Source organism: Acanthamoeba castellanii, assembly GCF_000313135.1.
Source record: "Acanthamoeba castellanii str. Neff unplaced genomic scaffold scf7180000084724, whole genome shotgun sequence".
Classification (NCBI taxonomy): domain Eukaryota; phylum Discosea; order Longamoebia; family Acanthamoebidae; genus Acanthamoeba; species Acanthamoeba castellanii.
The window spans coordinates 394,200-407,909 of record NW_004457611.1 but is presented as its reverse complement, the minus strand read 5'-3'; the positions used below and the strand labels follow the sequence as shown (position 1 = coordinate 407,909).

At 55.9% G+C, this 13,710-nt stretch overlaps 6 protein-coding genes across 6 annotated transcripts; 2 read left to right on the top strand and 4 right to left on the bottom strand.

Annotated features, from left to right (window-relative positions):
- Window positions 1-92: 92 nt before the first annotated feature.
- Window positions 93-425, bottom strand: ACA1_160010 (uncharacterized protein; the record flags this gene model as incomplete). Its single annotated transcript, XM_004348551.1, has 1 exon — window positions 93-425. One exon carries the CDS (start codon window positions 423-425, stop codon window positions 93-95), a length of 333 nt encoding a protein of 110 aa, XP_004348601.1.
- A 1,729-nt stretch (window positions 426-2,154) lies between these two features.
- ACA1_160000 (uncharacterized protein) lies at window positions 2,155-3,516 on the top strand (the record flags this gene model as incomplete). The annotated part of the gene is made up of 5 exons (XM_004348550.1): window positions 2,155-2,283; window positions 2,386-2,480; window positions 2,516-2,960; window positions 3,036-3,117; window positions 3,452-3,516. Coding segments are annotated over 5 exons (816 nt in total), but the record flags the coding sequence as incomplete, so codon positions are not given.
- A 54-nt stretch (window positions 3,517-3,570) lies between these two features.
- Window positions 3,571-5,241, bottom strand: ACA1_159990 (uncharacterized protein; the record flags this gene model as incomplete). Its single annotated transcript, XM_004348549.1, has 8 exons — window positions 3,571-3,705; window positions 3,849-3,905; window positions 3,979-4,227; window positions 4,318-4,399; window positions 4,524-4,613; window positions 4,746-4,827; window positions 4,923-4,972; window positions 5,072-5,241. The coding sequence occupies 8 exons, from the start codon at window positions 5,239-5,241 to the stop codon at window positions 3,571-3,573; spliced, it is 915 nt and encodes a 304-aa protein (XP_004348599.1).
- Window positions 5,242-6,423: 1,182 nt separating this feature from the next.
- On the top strand, window positions 6,424-9,744 carry ACA1_159980 (anaphase promoting complex subunit 10-like family protein, putative; the record flags this gene model as incomplete). The annotated part of the gene is made up of 15 exons (XM_004348548.1): window positions 6,424-6,539; window positions 6,602-6,662; window positions 6,768-6,860; window positions 7,014-7,081; window positions 7,178-7,276; window positions 7,380-7,449; window positions 7,577-7,658; window positions 7,807-7,893; window positions 7,980-8,070; window positions 8,165-8,192; window positions 8,358-8,413; window positions 8,724-8,805; window positions 8,918-9,124; window positions 9,434-9,490; window positions 9,550-9,744. 15 exons carry the CDS (start codon window positions 6,424-6,426, stop codon window positions 9,742-9,744), a joined length of 1,392 nt encoding a protein of 463 aa, XP_004348598.1.
- A 385-nt stretch (window positions 9,745-10,129) lies between these two features.
- ACA1_159970 (ankyrin repeat-containing protein) lies at window positions 10,130-12,318 on the bottom strand (the record flags this gene model as incomplete). Its single annotated transcript, XM_004348547.1, has 5 exons — window positions 10,130-10,692; window positions 10,821-11,021; window positions 11,095-11,359; window positions 11,476-11,634; window positions 11,773-12,318. 5 exons carry the CDS (start codon window positions 12,316-12,318, stop codon window positions 10,130-10,132), a joined length of 1,734 nt encoding a protein of 577 aa, XP_004348597.1.
- Window positions 12,319-12,683: 365 nt separating this feature from the next.
- On the bottom strand, window positions 12,684-13,709 carry ACA1_159960 (MORN domain repeat containing protein; the record flags this gene model as incomplete). The annotated part of the gene is made up of 4 exons (XM_004348546.1): window positions 12,684-12,834; window positions 12,928-12,988; window positions 13,069-13,206; window positions 13,316-13,709. Coding segments are annotated over 4 exons (744 nt in total), but the record flags the coding sequence as incomplete, so codon positions are not given.
- Window position 13,710: the final 1 nt, after the last annotated feature.

Here is a 13,710-nt window from a genome sequence, read left to right as displayed (position 1 = left end):
CCCTCCACCGCCTCTCCGGCGCCGCCCACTGCTCCACCCACCCGTAGTGATTCCCGTGTAGTGGTTGTTTCTATTGGCGCTCCACTTCACGTTCACGGGGGACAGGACTTCATCACCCGGTCGAACTCCTCGAACGCCTTCGCGTCCAGTCCCAGTCCCTTGGCCAGCAGGCTGCTCAGCTGGTCGGATGTTTGGCTTTCCTGCGCCTGGAGCTCGGTCTTGAGCTTCCCTTCTGGAAGGGAGTCGATGACGCTCTTCCGCGCATCGTCGTCGAAGCCGAGGTGCACGTCGAGGAGATCGTGCCGCCAGTCGTCATCATCGTCGTCTTCGAGCGAGTCGAGAGACAGGCCGAAGAGGGCGTACTCGACCAGCACGCCGAGCGTGGGTCCCACGAAGGCGTACGAGTAGGCCCGAAGCGCAGGCATGCCCGCCAGAGCGCCACGAGGTGCTGGCCCGTCCAAGGCGGCACGGCGGGGCCTTTATCGCCCTTGCGGAAGCTGGCAATGACGGCGCGTGCTTGCTTCAGGTGGTCGAGGGTCTGGGGTGCAATCCCAATTACTTCAAGGAAGTGAGGGACACCCTGTGTTGTTTACTATTTAATTTTGTTCTTCATTTCGGGCAACAGATGACAGGAATCTCTTCAGCAGGCATGCCTGAGCCCTCCCTCAGCTCCTGTTGCCTGACCCAGGACAACAAGGACGAGGAGGACAAGCCACCCAACAACACTTCTTTGCCTGGGCTCTGTGTGACTCCTGGGTGTGAACAGGGCCACTGTCCCCAAGAAGAACAACAAGAACAGAGTCATCAACATGTGTGATGAACACTGCCATTGCCTTGCCAGTGGTGGTGGTCAGAGAGTAGGTGTTCAGTGAGCACATTATTGACTTGCTCCATATCTGGGAGGAAGGGTGGAGGGCAAAGGCTGGGAGTCAGGCTAGTGTCCAACTGCACTTCAGCAGCAGTTTTGAGCTCATCCTTGCTCTTATTGTGCAAGGATTACATCAGTTTCATCCCCCGCCCCAACCTCCAAGCAGTTTTACAACAATCTGGGTTTTATCCCACTTTAACAGAAGTGGATTGGGCAAATACGCAGAAAACTAAGTGTAACATAAAAAAAAAAATACTCACAATACAGCTTTTCTTTGCTCCACAGCCTAAATCAAGTATATAGTTAGAAATAGTAAACAGAAGTGTTGGCCTTTTGCCCAGTTCCACCTGTACCAGGTGGCTGCTGATGTTGGCATCTGTGAAGTTGCAACCCATGTCCTCTGTTTGATACTCCAGGCTGCCCTTGTCTGCCCTTGTCTGCCCTTGTTGTGTGGGTGGTGCTTACTGGGCTGAGTGAGCCTGTCTGGTTCTGACAGGATTGACTGCCTGGCAGTCAGTGAACAAGGGTCTGGTGTATGGTTTGTGGTTGAGTATGTGAAGAAACTTGTGCACATTCCAACCAATACTTGGGTTAGCTTGTTGGAGAGGAAAAGAGCTCAAAAGCACAAGTATTTAGCTCCCCACAAAATTTTTCCACCTGCACCTCAACGGTGAGATCATTGCGGTGTTGGGTGAGGCAACGGCCCGTGGCCCACTCTGCACCGTGGTACGGAGTGAAAACACCACATTTACGGACCTAAAAAGTCGGAGTTTGCACACTTTTTCTCCGCAACACGCTTGCGTGCTCCAGCCCCGCAAGCATAACCACTCTACGCCTCGACTACAACAGCAAGACATGATGAAGGAAAAGGGTACGGTGCCTCGCCTATGTGAGTAGGCCCCTGGTCGCATGTGTTGATCACCTGCCTCACACGCACTGTCCGTTGTGTGGAAGCACAGAAGCCAAGCCTGAGCGTTTTAAGCAGAGACTTCAAGAAAACGGAGGAGAATGCAGCGAGGTATATGATCATGCACCACAGGCGGCGCCCAAGGAAAGAAGCTTTACAACTGACACGCACGCCTCGGCAATAGGCGCAGGGCGGCGATGTGTGGAATCTCTCCCAGCTGTCGTCTCACCAACGAGCGCAAGTGGCTTCGGTGTTGGCCGAGTGGCCACCCATCAAGGGCGCGACTGCTCTCACGTACACCACCACCAGCCACTGCTTGAGATGAGCCACAATGCTGTAAGCACACTACTAACAACAACATGGCGGGCTGCTGAGCAGGTATGACAATACGAGAGCTTTGGCGGAGCTCGAGCGCAACAGCAAGTTCAAGAGGCTGGCCTTCAAGCAAGGCATGATTCGGCCCTTTCTGCTCCTGGCCTCCATGCACCCCGAGACCCGCGCCACCTGGGTACGCCCACAACAAGGATTGTTGACATTTTCCACATGATTGTTTTCTTTTGTCCCGATTGGTTGATGCTGACCAGCCCGGGCAATGGCAACAAACCACCAGGCCAAGACCCTCGAGCTCGACCTGCTGGCCCAGCCCTTCTTCGGTGACGCCCACGCTGAGGCCTGGTACGGCTCCACAATCAATCCTGTTCAGCGGTTTGCCGAGCGCCTAACACTCGTGCCGCACACAGGTTCATGATTGACAAGAACCGCCAGGGCATACAGGCGCGGGCCAACCTGGCGTTCAAGGAGAGCCTCAACCCGTTTGCCAACAACTGCAACTGGTACGAGATCGTGGAGCGTGTCACCCGCAAGGCCTTTGCCAAGGACAAGCGCCACCTGGACGCCGACCTGCGCCGCGAGATCAAGGCCGCGCCGCGCAAGTTCGGGCAGACCATCGGGCCATGCCGCGACCCGCACGACCCCACTGCGCAGCACATGGAAGAGCTCATGTTGCGGGCCTTCTTGCGGTTGGTCGTGGCGCAGTTGTCTGATGGGGAGCGCCAGGCGATCGATGATATGGGGGAGGAGCAGGACGACACCGACGAGCTTCGACAGCGCATGAGGGCCGCCGGGTGGACCGATCCGGGCCTGATCCGCTTCACCATCGGCCTGGCCCAGTACGAAAGAGCAAAGGTGAACGTTAACCAAACCTGATTGTGGGCCGGCTGGCTGACTTGCGCCTGCTGACATTGCTGGCGTGCTACGTAGGCCGAAGCGATGGAAAGCCTGGCGGATGACAAGGCCGAGGCCAAATATGGCAAGGAGGCCTTCTGCATTGGCTTCAATATTGGTGCGGTCTCCCTTCTAGCTCCATGGTTTGTAAATGCGGAAAAGCTGACACCACCCTCCTCCTCTTTGTGGTGGCAGTGATGCTGTTCATGTCATCAATCTTGATCTTTCCAATCATTGGCATTGTGGTACGTGCATGTTTGCTTCGCTCCACCCACAGTACAATCATCATTCTTCTCATGTAACCCTTGTTTCCCACAAACACCAGATGCACACCCTGGGAATGGTGTGGGGCAGCACGCCAGGAAGGCTCATCCCCACCCTCCTCGGTACTTAGCCCACAGTGCCAAGAGGCTCAGTACGAAGACTGATCTTGTGGTTCCCTTCCTATGCAGGTATCCTGCAACAGAGGCTGTGGCTCAGCCTGGCTGGCATCAGCATTGAGGATTATTATCCATAATAATCTGAATAAGCATAAAATTGTTTTGATTCTCTCAACACTGAGATAGAGTCGCTACAGGGCAACATGGCCAGTGTTGGCCTCGGACTCAACAGCCAAGAGGCCCAGGCTGCACTGGAAGATGATCGAGGGCACCAAGCCGTGGAGGAAGCCCCACACGCCTTCTTGCCTGTAGATCGCCGCCATGGTCTGTTGTGTTCACGCAACCCGCGCATCAGCACCACGATGCAACACACACACCACACCACACACCGCACACACACCGCACACACACCGCACACACACCGCACACACACACACACACACACACACACAAGACACAACAGGCGTACTCCGAGGGTGCCGAGAGGACCATAGACATGCGGCTGCGCAGCCATGCGCATCGTGATCTGAGGCGTGGTGATACGGCAGCGTGTGAGTAGTACCTGCGCATTTGCGGAGTGAAAGACAGCGGGCGCGTACGGTTTCCAGCGGGGTCAGCAAGACCGCACCCAAACTACACGTTGTCACCAGCGCCAGGGCGGTGCTGGCCACATAGGCCACTCGCCGGGCGGTTGATGGCTCGCCGAGTTCCTCCTCGCTGTCGTCCTCCTCGCTGTCAATGTCGTCTTCTTCGTCGTCGCCAGCGCGAGGCGGCATGAAGTCGGGGAAGAGTGCGGCCTTGTGCCAATGCAGCAGCTTGGCACGCACAAAGTCGAAGCCGCACATAACCTGACGCACGACACATGTGGTGAGTTGTGGACCGCATCGCACACACCACAAAACAAAACAAAACAAAACAAAACAACCAAAGGCGCGTACTGGCCCGACGGCGGCAGAAGCGAGCCAGGAGGAGTAGAAGTGGTCCTTGCCCTTGACCACACGGTCCACCAGCGCCACCTTCCTGCCGGTCATTGGTGAGTGTACGATTGTAGCAAACCACTTAGGGTGACAATGCTTGACTGCTGAGGGTGGAGACCACCAAGGAGACCACACGTGAGAAGGCGGCAGTGGTAGTTGGAGCGTACCAGGATGGAAAGTTGCGCGCGACGTAGCTCGCCAGCAAAACATTGTACGGATGGACGACCAGCATTAGAAGAGTGGTGTTAAGCACACGACTGGAGCATGTGGCGTGTGCGTGTGCGTGTGCGTGTTACGGTGAGTCCACCCGTGTCCGAGGAAAATGCGTTTTACGAGCTGGGCGTCGCGTGGGTTTGAGCACAAACATTGAATAAGGGAGCGACCCCAACCTGGTGTGGAAGCGTATTGTCTGCTCCGCAATGTCCTCTTCACCGACCCCGAGCGCCTGGTCAAACAGAGGCTGGGTGGCCACTGCCGAAAACGTGCGTTGCGTGTGCGCGTGTCGTGTAAGCAAGCCAGATTGCCCCGTTACGTGTGAATTGAAATGGTGGAGGAGGCCCACGAACTTCCGAAGATGCCAAAGGGCACCATCGTCCCTACCACCAGGACAGGCCACCTGCCGCGCCACGAGCACGCACGCAGAGAGAGAGAGAGAGACAGAAAGTGAGACGGATCATCATCTTCATTGTTGTCGTCGTTGTTGTGTATGACGTACTTGACCAGCATGAGCAAGCCGTCTTCGCGCCACAGCTGTTTTGTCTCCTGCGCGGCCAGCACAGCATCGTCAACCAGCGCCGCGGCCAGGCCTCGCCAGTGCGCGTTGCCGCGCACCAGCACCGAGAGCGCCGAGCGGTCCTGCACGATCTTCCCCATCACGCCGCACATCACTCCCACGGCTTCGGCGCACCAGGGCGTACCGGTGTTAATTTTTTTATATTTATAAACATACATGATTAAGATTACATTGGTTTAAATCAAATACAAAACGCCGGAGCGGGGAATAGGCACCAGCGACGGCCAGGCCTGCGTCCTGCTCAGGCTCGGGCATGGGAGCGCCCCGATGTTCCTCTGTTGTGCGCGCTTGGTGGACCATACCTCAGCACGACAAAAACAAATCGGATAAAAACAACAAAAGAGACCGCTAATTTATTAGGCGGCGGAGTGAAGATTTGCGTGGCCTTTCCAGGAAAGTCGCCATGCGCAGAGTCTGAGAGATGTTAGTCTTCATTGGTCATGTCACTGTTGGTTGAGGCCGCATGGTGATCCAGACAAAGGCTGACATGGTAATAAAGGTTTATTATTAACCCCTCAAACTTAGATGTGTTCAAGTATGCCCCAGATCTGCCTGTATACTTTTCATGTCCATCCACTGTCCACAGGCAGATGTTGTTCAAGCCTCACCCATGCCTTGTCTCAAACATGCACTGTAACATACACCTGTGAGTGTTGTGTGTGTGCATGTGTGGTGATGAGTGTGCAGTTGTGTGTCTTCTGCAGCCTGTTGGGCCTGAGACATTACTGCCAATTCAAGATGTGAAAGTTTGACTTTCTTACCTGAGCCAACTTCTCTTTGTTTCTCATTAGTGATTTCAGAGATGTACTTTGGTCCCTTCTGCAAGAAATACAGCTGAAAATATTTGTAAATCAGGGTTGGTGGGTGCTCAGGTGACTGGAGAGAATGAGCGAATTTATGGGAGTATTGGCTGTTGCACTACTGGCTTGTAAAGCCAATTACAATTATGACAGACAAGCAAGGCCTGTGGCCCAATGGAAAGGCGTCTGACTACGAATCAGGAGATTCTGGGTTCGACCCCCAGCAGGCCTGAAGCTTCTCTTTTAATCTTTTGCCCGCTGGTCTTCTCTCGTGGGCCGATTTGGCGGGAAATGGGTACCGTGCACGGTACACGTACGGTTGAACAAGATGGCAGAGTTTCGAAGCATAGATCCTGAAGATTTGGAAAGCTCGACTCAAGGTTGGGGCGCCTTGCTGCGTTTAATTCTTGCGTACGTTAATCTTGATTGTGATGATGTGCAGATGAGGCGGAGGAGGGATTTGAGGAACTCGACATGGAGGGCGGCCGTTTGGTCGAGGTGGGTCGGGAGGCCTGTTGGTCCCTCTCCAGCGCCAAGCCCGGCTTTGGCATCGAACAACTCCGCGACGACAACCTCGACACATACTGGCAGTACGCTACCCATCCCATTGGCACCCCCCCCCTCTGGTTGCTGAACGCTTTGGCCGGCACAGGTCGGATGGCCCGCAGCCGCACACGATCAGCGTCCAGTGGCACCGGCGGGTCTGCATCGAGGTACGCCTCCTGGGCACACGAACACGAACACGAACATACGTGTGTATAGACCCCACTTGCGTGTAAATCTGCTAATGCGCTTGCTCACGCTCTCGCCTGAAACAGCAAGTGTCGCTCTACCTGTCCTTTGCTCATGACGAAAGCTACACGCCATGCCACATGTCCATCCGGGTCGGCACCACCTTTCACGATCTGCGGGTATCTATTCCGTGTTGTATGTGGTGCGTGGTGCGTGGTGCGTGGTGCGTCGTGCGTGCGTCGTGCGTGGTGTGGTGTGTGTGTGTGGTAGTGCTGGTGATCGTGGTTGGTGCGCTATGAACTCAACCTTATGGCGATCGGGCAACTTACCAGGACATCAAGACGGTCGAGATGGAGGAGCCCAACGGGTGGGTACACATTCCACTGAGCGACGAGCCAGGGTACGCACCCTTGAGGGTTTGTGTGAGCGAGCCCTCACTCGGCCTACACACATATTCGTCGTTCGTGTCGTTCGTGGGTCGCTCATGTCGGTGCAGGACCGTATTCGGCCACTTGATCCAGGTGGCCGTGCTGGCCAATCACCAGAACGGTCGAGACTCACACGTGCGCCAGGTCAAAGTGTTTGGGCCATCGCGGTACCTCCTTCGCCACTGCCGCAGCCTCGCTCACACAGCGCGTAGTAGTCGTCAATGTGCTGAACGCCCACGACCTCTGCCACGGCGTGCGCGTGAATAACAGACAATCGACTGGGGATGCTGTGGAGGAGATTCCGCACTTTGACACCTCTGATTTCTCCATGTTCTCCATCGTTCGTTGAGAGCAACAAACTGCGCAGCAACAAACGCTCCGCCAAGGATTTCTCGCGACCTTTCTCTTCTTTCTTTGGTTTCATTCATTCATTCATTTACGTTTTGTTTGAGGTCATGGTACACCAGGCACACGCAGCAGCAGGGTATTGGGGCGCTCCGGAGCCGGAGCCGGAGCAGGACGGAAGCCTGGCCTCTCTGGTCGTCTCTGGTGCCTCCTTCGTCCCTTCAAACTTCAAACAAGCCCCGATAATTTTATTTTCTAATAAAAATGTTATATTTCGTTTATTTTCTTTTTTTGATAACAGAAATTCCACAACAATTCGTAATAAGTAATAAACTTCCTTATTTTACAACAGTTGCGGGAGTGGGGTGCGGCGTGCTGGCTAAAATCGTCCAGAGCCGCTCCATCATCCAGTCGGCGCGCGGCAACGCCCACTACCGAGGTGCGCCAAACTCGAGGCCATTGCGCGTGGGAGGATAACGACAACCGTCTCACCACCTCATTGCGCCAACGTTGTGGGCGCATCAGGCCTGGCCGCGGCGCTGGTCGGTGATGCGAGCCTGGCCACGCAGGAGGCGAAACAGCTGTGGCGCGAAGACGGCTTGCTCATGTTTGTCAAGTACGTCAAGCGCCATGAAGATACCAATGGCGATGATGATATTGATAAGTCTCACTCGTGTGTGTCGTGTGCGTGTGCGTATGGGGTGGGTCAGGTGGCCAGCCCTGATGATCGGGACGACGGTCCCCTTCATTTTCTTCTCAAGTTCGTTTCCACCTCCGTTTGAAGTTTGAAATACACAGGGCAATCGCTTGCACACGCACGACACGCACGACACGCACACATGCTTGCTCACACGCACACGCGACGCGCTTTTGGCAGTGGGTGTCCAGCCTCTGCTTGATCAGGCGCTCGGAGTCAGTGAAGAGGACATCGAGGAAAGGAGCTCCAGTTTCCACATCAGGTCCATTTTGCATTTGCCTCCATCCTTGTCTCCTCCTCAAAGCTTGTGCTCAAACGACACGACACGACACGACACGCGACATGACACGACACGACACGACAAACCAGTCGTATGCTCAACTCCGCTCTTGTGATGCTTGCCATTCACCCGCTCAGCACTTTGCTGGCGTGTTACATTGCTGACACCCTTCCATCCTGGTACCAACCACCTCCCCTCTTTGGTCTTCAGTGGATCATACACGAGTGATGAAGTATTGCATTTACCCAACACACACACACACACACATGGTTGATCACTCGATGACCGGCAGGAAGGTGGCGTTGGTGGACCGTGTGGTCAAGCGCAAGGACCACTTCTACTCCTCCTGGCTCGCTTCTGCCGCCATCGGGCCAGTACGCTCTTTTTTTAACTAAACCAGACTTTTTTTATAAATCTATTTTCAAGTCCATTTTTTTACGCCTTTGCCTGATGTCATCTCACACGCGTATGCGTTGGTGTCGTTAGGTGACGCATATCGCGGATGTTGTGCGCGCCAATGTGCTGCATTGGCACAAGGCCACGTTCTTCCCCGACTTCATGCCGCCTCGCGGCAGCGATGACCACGGCGACGATGACAACATTGGAAGCGAAGGAGAGAACGAGGCGGAGGAGGATGAAGAGGAAGAGCCATCAACCGCCCGGCGTATGGCCTATGGGGCCAGCACCGCCCTGGTACTTGTCCTGCTTTGCTCCGCGCGCACTCTCTTGAATTAGTTGACATCCATTTGGCTTGCTCTCTTCGGTCAATTCACAGGCGTTTGTGGCCGCGTGTGGTTTGAATGCGGTCTTGGTGGCCCCAGTCGAAACTGTATGCGCTCACTTTCGTTCTATTACGACACGACACGACACGACACGACAGACACGACACGACACGACACGACACGACACGACACGACACGACATGACACGACACGACACGACACGACACGACACGACACGCACAAGTGTGCCCTACTTACATACGCTGCCACCACCACACAGACCACCATGTACATGGCTGCACAGCCTCACGTCTACGGTCCTCTCGGCACTCTCGGGGTACGTCTTTTTCTTGTGTCGCTTGTCGTGAGTGGTGGTGGTGGTGGCTGTTGGCACAGTACCCTGGCGAGACCCCTTACGTGCTGATGCGCGGGTTGCGTGTGAAACCACTGAAACAGACCATGGCGGCGATCTACAGGCAAGAGGGCGTATGGGGCTTTTTTCACGGCTTGGTGCCCGCATTCATTGCCCAGTGTGGCGTGGGTTTCCTTGCCATAGAGGAAGAAGCCAACACGGGCAAGGCTTCCCTGTAGTGCCAACTGGACAACAAGACCACACCTTCTCGTCACGTTGGCCTTTGCTGGGCTCTATTGTATTTTTCAAACTCTCGTCATTTAATTGGAGGAACTTGAAAAAGTGCAGCGAAGCAACAAAAGGAAAAGGGGATGTTCCGCTGCCGGGAATCGAACCCGGGGCGCATGGGTGAGAACCATAAATGTTACCGACTACACCACAGCGGATTGGTTAAAAGAGTGGCAAATAGCAAATTTAAGGTGACAAATACGGAGAATCCCACCCACACCACTCCTACTTTTCCGCTTCACTCCGGGAACGCAGTTGCACAAGCCAGGAGTCGGGCCAGCTATTTTTCTTTGTGCGAAGTGCGGCTACATTGTTGTGCTGTGTGACGATGCGAACTCACTGATCTGTGAGGGAGGGATGGGCGTTGCCGTTGGTGAGCCACTCCATCGCCGCCCGCAACATCTCCATCTTGCGCTTGGGCATTTCACTGGGCTTCATGCATGCACTCTTCCGCAGCAGCTGCCGCAGTGAGAACATGTCCGTCTTGTCCAGCTTGGCCAGCCGCCGCACATCGGCCTCCAGCGCCAGCTCCTCCTGCTTCTCGCTCGACACCTCCTTCTTCACCTTCTCCTTCTTCGCTTTCGTTGTCACGGTCGTCTTCTTCGCTTTCTTCCTGTTGGCCGGCTGCGCGTCTTCCTCTTCGTCTTCACTTTCTTCGTTGTCTTCGCTCTTGGACTCGGGGCTCTTTCGCTTTTTAGCTTCGTTCTTTTTGCTGTCGTTTTCGCTCTTCTTCTTCTGCTTGGCGGCCGCGCGGTGCTTGACAATGAGCTGCGCGATCTCAGTGAGTCCGAACTGGCGGGCCAAGCTCAGTGCGGTCACCTTGGTCTCTTCGTCCTTGATGTCCGTCGCCGCGCCGCACGCCAGCAGACACCGCACGTGTGCCACATTTTTGTTGCGGACTGATGATCAACGTTGGTCAGTATCACGCACACACACGAACATCACCCGCGCATAACCGCACACGCGCGACCCACGACAGCACACGACACGCAATATATGCGGCACGACACTCAATAGAAAGCTGTACCAGCACAGTGCAGCGGCGTTTCGACCATCCTAAATGGCGCTTCGTTCAGGACGTTGATGTTGACGCCGTGCTCGACCAGGAAGCGGCACACCTCCTCGTTTCCCGCAGCGACGACGGGTGACCCACTCAGCAGATCGTACGAACAGCTGGGGTTTATGCCCGACGCCAGCAGGCGCAGCAGTTCCATCGAAGGCCGCTCGGCTGTTAACGTTCGTTCCGCCGAAACCCAAATGAATGTCAGGAATGTGAGACCCACCCAAGTGTGGGAGCCTACCGTCACTCAGGGCGAAGGCGACATGAAATATATCGGGCACTGCTCCGTGGTCGATCAGCAGGCGCGCCGTGTCCACGTGGCCGTTCCGGACTGCGGCTTCCAACGGTTTGTACAGGTGCTTGAGATTGCAGCCGCGGTCGAAGAGAAGCTTGACGGCGTCGGTGTGGCCGCCCTGGGCCGCGGCGATGATCGCGCTGCCGTCGGGGCGGGCTCTGCGCCGAAGCAACATCTCGATCATCGCCATGTCGCCCTCCCTCGCTGCCGCCTGATTGCGTGGCACGTCCGTGTTGCGACGTCGTATCATTTTGTGTGCGTCTGCGGTAGTGCGCGTGCAGTGGGTGGTAGTGCATGTGCGGTGCTGCGTGTGCGAGCAAGGGGTACCAGCAAGGGGTCGTCGCCGTTGGGGTCGGCGCCATGGTCCAGGAGCATGGCAGCGAACTCGACGTTGTGGCTCGCCGCCGCGTCCACCAAGGGGGACTTTTGACGTGGTCCCCCAGTTGAGACGGGGGACTTGACCTGGGCACCAAGCTCCAGAAGCGCCTGCGCGAAGAAAAAAGGTTGCTTATTATTTATTGCTTACTTATTTACTTATTGATTTATTATTTTCATATGAATACATGGATTATTTATTTATTTACGATTTATTATGACGTAGTGCAAAGTGCAGTAAATGCGCACCTTGGCCGTTGGGGCGGAGTGGGCGGCGCAAGCGCCACAGAGGGCCACGTGGAGCAGGTTGCCCTCGACGCGCTTCCAGTGCACGGGGTGGTGGTTGTGGCATGTGAGGGTGGCCAGGCTCTCCGCGCCCAGCCCGCGACGCACCAGCAGGTCGCTCAGGTCGGCCGCGTAGCGCCGCACCAGCGGCAGGCAGCCCGCGTTGGCCGCCGCCACCAGGTCCCACTCGAGGCCCTCGTAGTCGCTCCGGGCCTTGTCGTCGTTGAGGGCCTGCTTCAGTCGGCTCGCCTTGGCCACGAACGAGAGGCGCCACGACTGCACCCCGCCGGCGGGCGAGACGACGGGGCCGAGCGTGGCGTCGGTCGCGTGGTCTTCGTCGAGTGGTGGTTGCCAGCGGGTGGGAAAGACGCGAAGGTGGAACTGGCGCCAGAGGTGCGGGTCGAACATGAAGCGGCGCCAACGGCGGCACGTGGCTGTCACGGCCGCGGTGTCACGAAGGGGGTCGATGTGGCTCAGCACCGCAAGCACCAGTTCGTCCGGCAGCTCCATCAATCCAGTTCAGTTGTCTCCCAAAATAATCCTTGAGGTAAAAAAATACTCCCAACACGAATTCCAGGAAAAAGAAATAAAATGAGAGCCAAGCAAACAAAAGCACACAACAAAAAGAAAAGGATTATTCCGCTGCCGGGAATCGAACCCGGGGCGCATGGGTGAGAACCATAAATGTTACCGACTACACCACAGCGGATTGGTTAAAAAATACGTGTTCTTCCCTACAAAGTTGTGTCGGGCTGATTTTTTTCTAGGACAAAATTGCAAACCGGTCTGCACGCGTGCTTTTGGGGTTCGGGGCGAGACGCAATAAACCCAGTGGGCAGTGTATTCAGGTACACGGAAGGCACGAATGGCCAAGATTAGTCGGAGCCGGTGTCGGTGTCATCATCGCTGTCGCCCTCCTGCTTGATGAGCTTGCCATCGTCGTACCACTGCATGGCCGACTCTCCGTCCGCGAAGAAGAGCTTGCCCTGCCCGTGCTTCTTGTTGGCGCGCCACCTGCCCTCGAATCTGGTGACACATTCAACATATACATGTAAGCCCCAACCGCACACTCACACAAAGAACGAAAACGAAGAAGAGCAGTCAAAGGGCTTGGGTTACCTCTCGCCGTTGATCCAGCTGTAGGTGCCCAGGCCGGACTTCTCGTCATTGAGCCAGTCGCCTGTGTGGTCAAATCATGAGATTCCCGGAAGATGCCGACACCACCGGTGGTCATGGCAATTGGGGAGATGCTGATCGTACCGTCGTAGACGTTGCCCGAGGCGTAGGTGTACTTGCCCTTGCCGTGCTGCTTGTCGTCACGCCACATGCCCTCGTACTTCTCGCCCGTGGTGAAGGTGAACACACCATAGCCGTGCTTCTTGTTGTCCAAGTACTCACCTGTTTCGCTCCGCTTAATCAGAAATTTAAAATAATATAATAATATAATAATGTAATGTAATGTAATTAATTAAAGAACATAAAAATGAATAATAATTTCAAAACGTACCCTCGTAGCGATCGCCGTTCTTGAAGGAGTAGACGCCGTGGCCGTGGCGCAGGCCGTCCTTCCAGTCGCCCTCGTATTTGTTGCCCGAGGCGTACCACAGGGTGCCGCGCCCGTGCTGGAACTGGCCCTTGAACTGGCCCGAGTAGCGGTCGCCGTTGTCCCACGTGTACTCCTTCTCCACGATCTCGTTGGGCGACCTCTTCGTGGTGGGTGACGACGAGGTGGTCGGCTCGTCAACCACCTCGACCAAGGTGAGCGTCGACGCGCTCGACAGGGTGTCGAGCAGCGGGTCCTTGCTGCGCAGCGTGCCCACCTGCTGCTGGGCCGGCGACGGCCTGGAAGGCGCGGTGGCGGTGGCGGCGGGTCCGGGGCGGCCGGGAGGCGAGGGGCGCGGG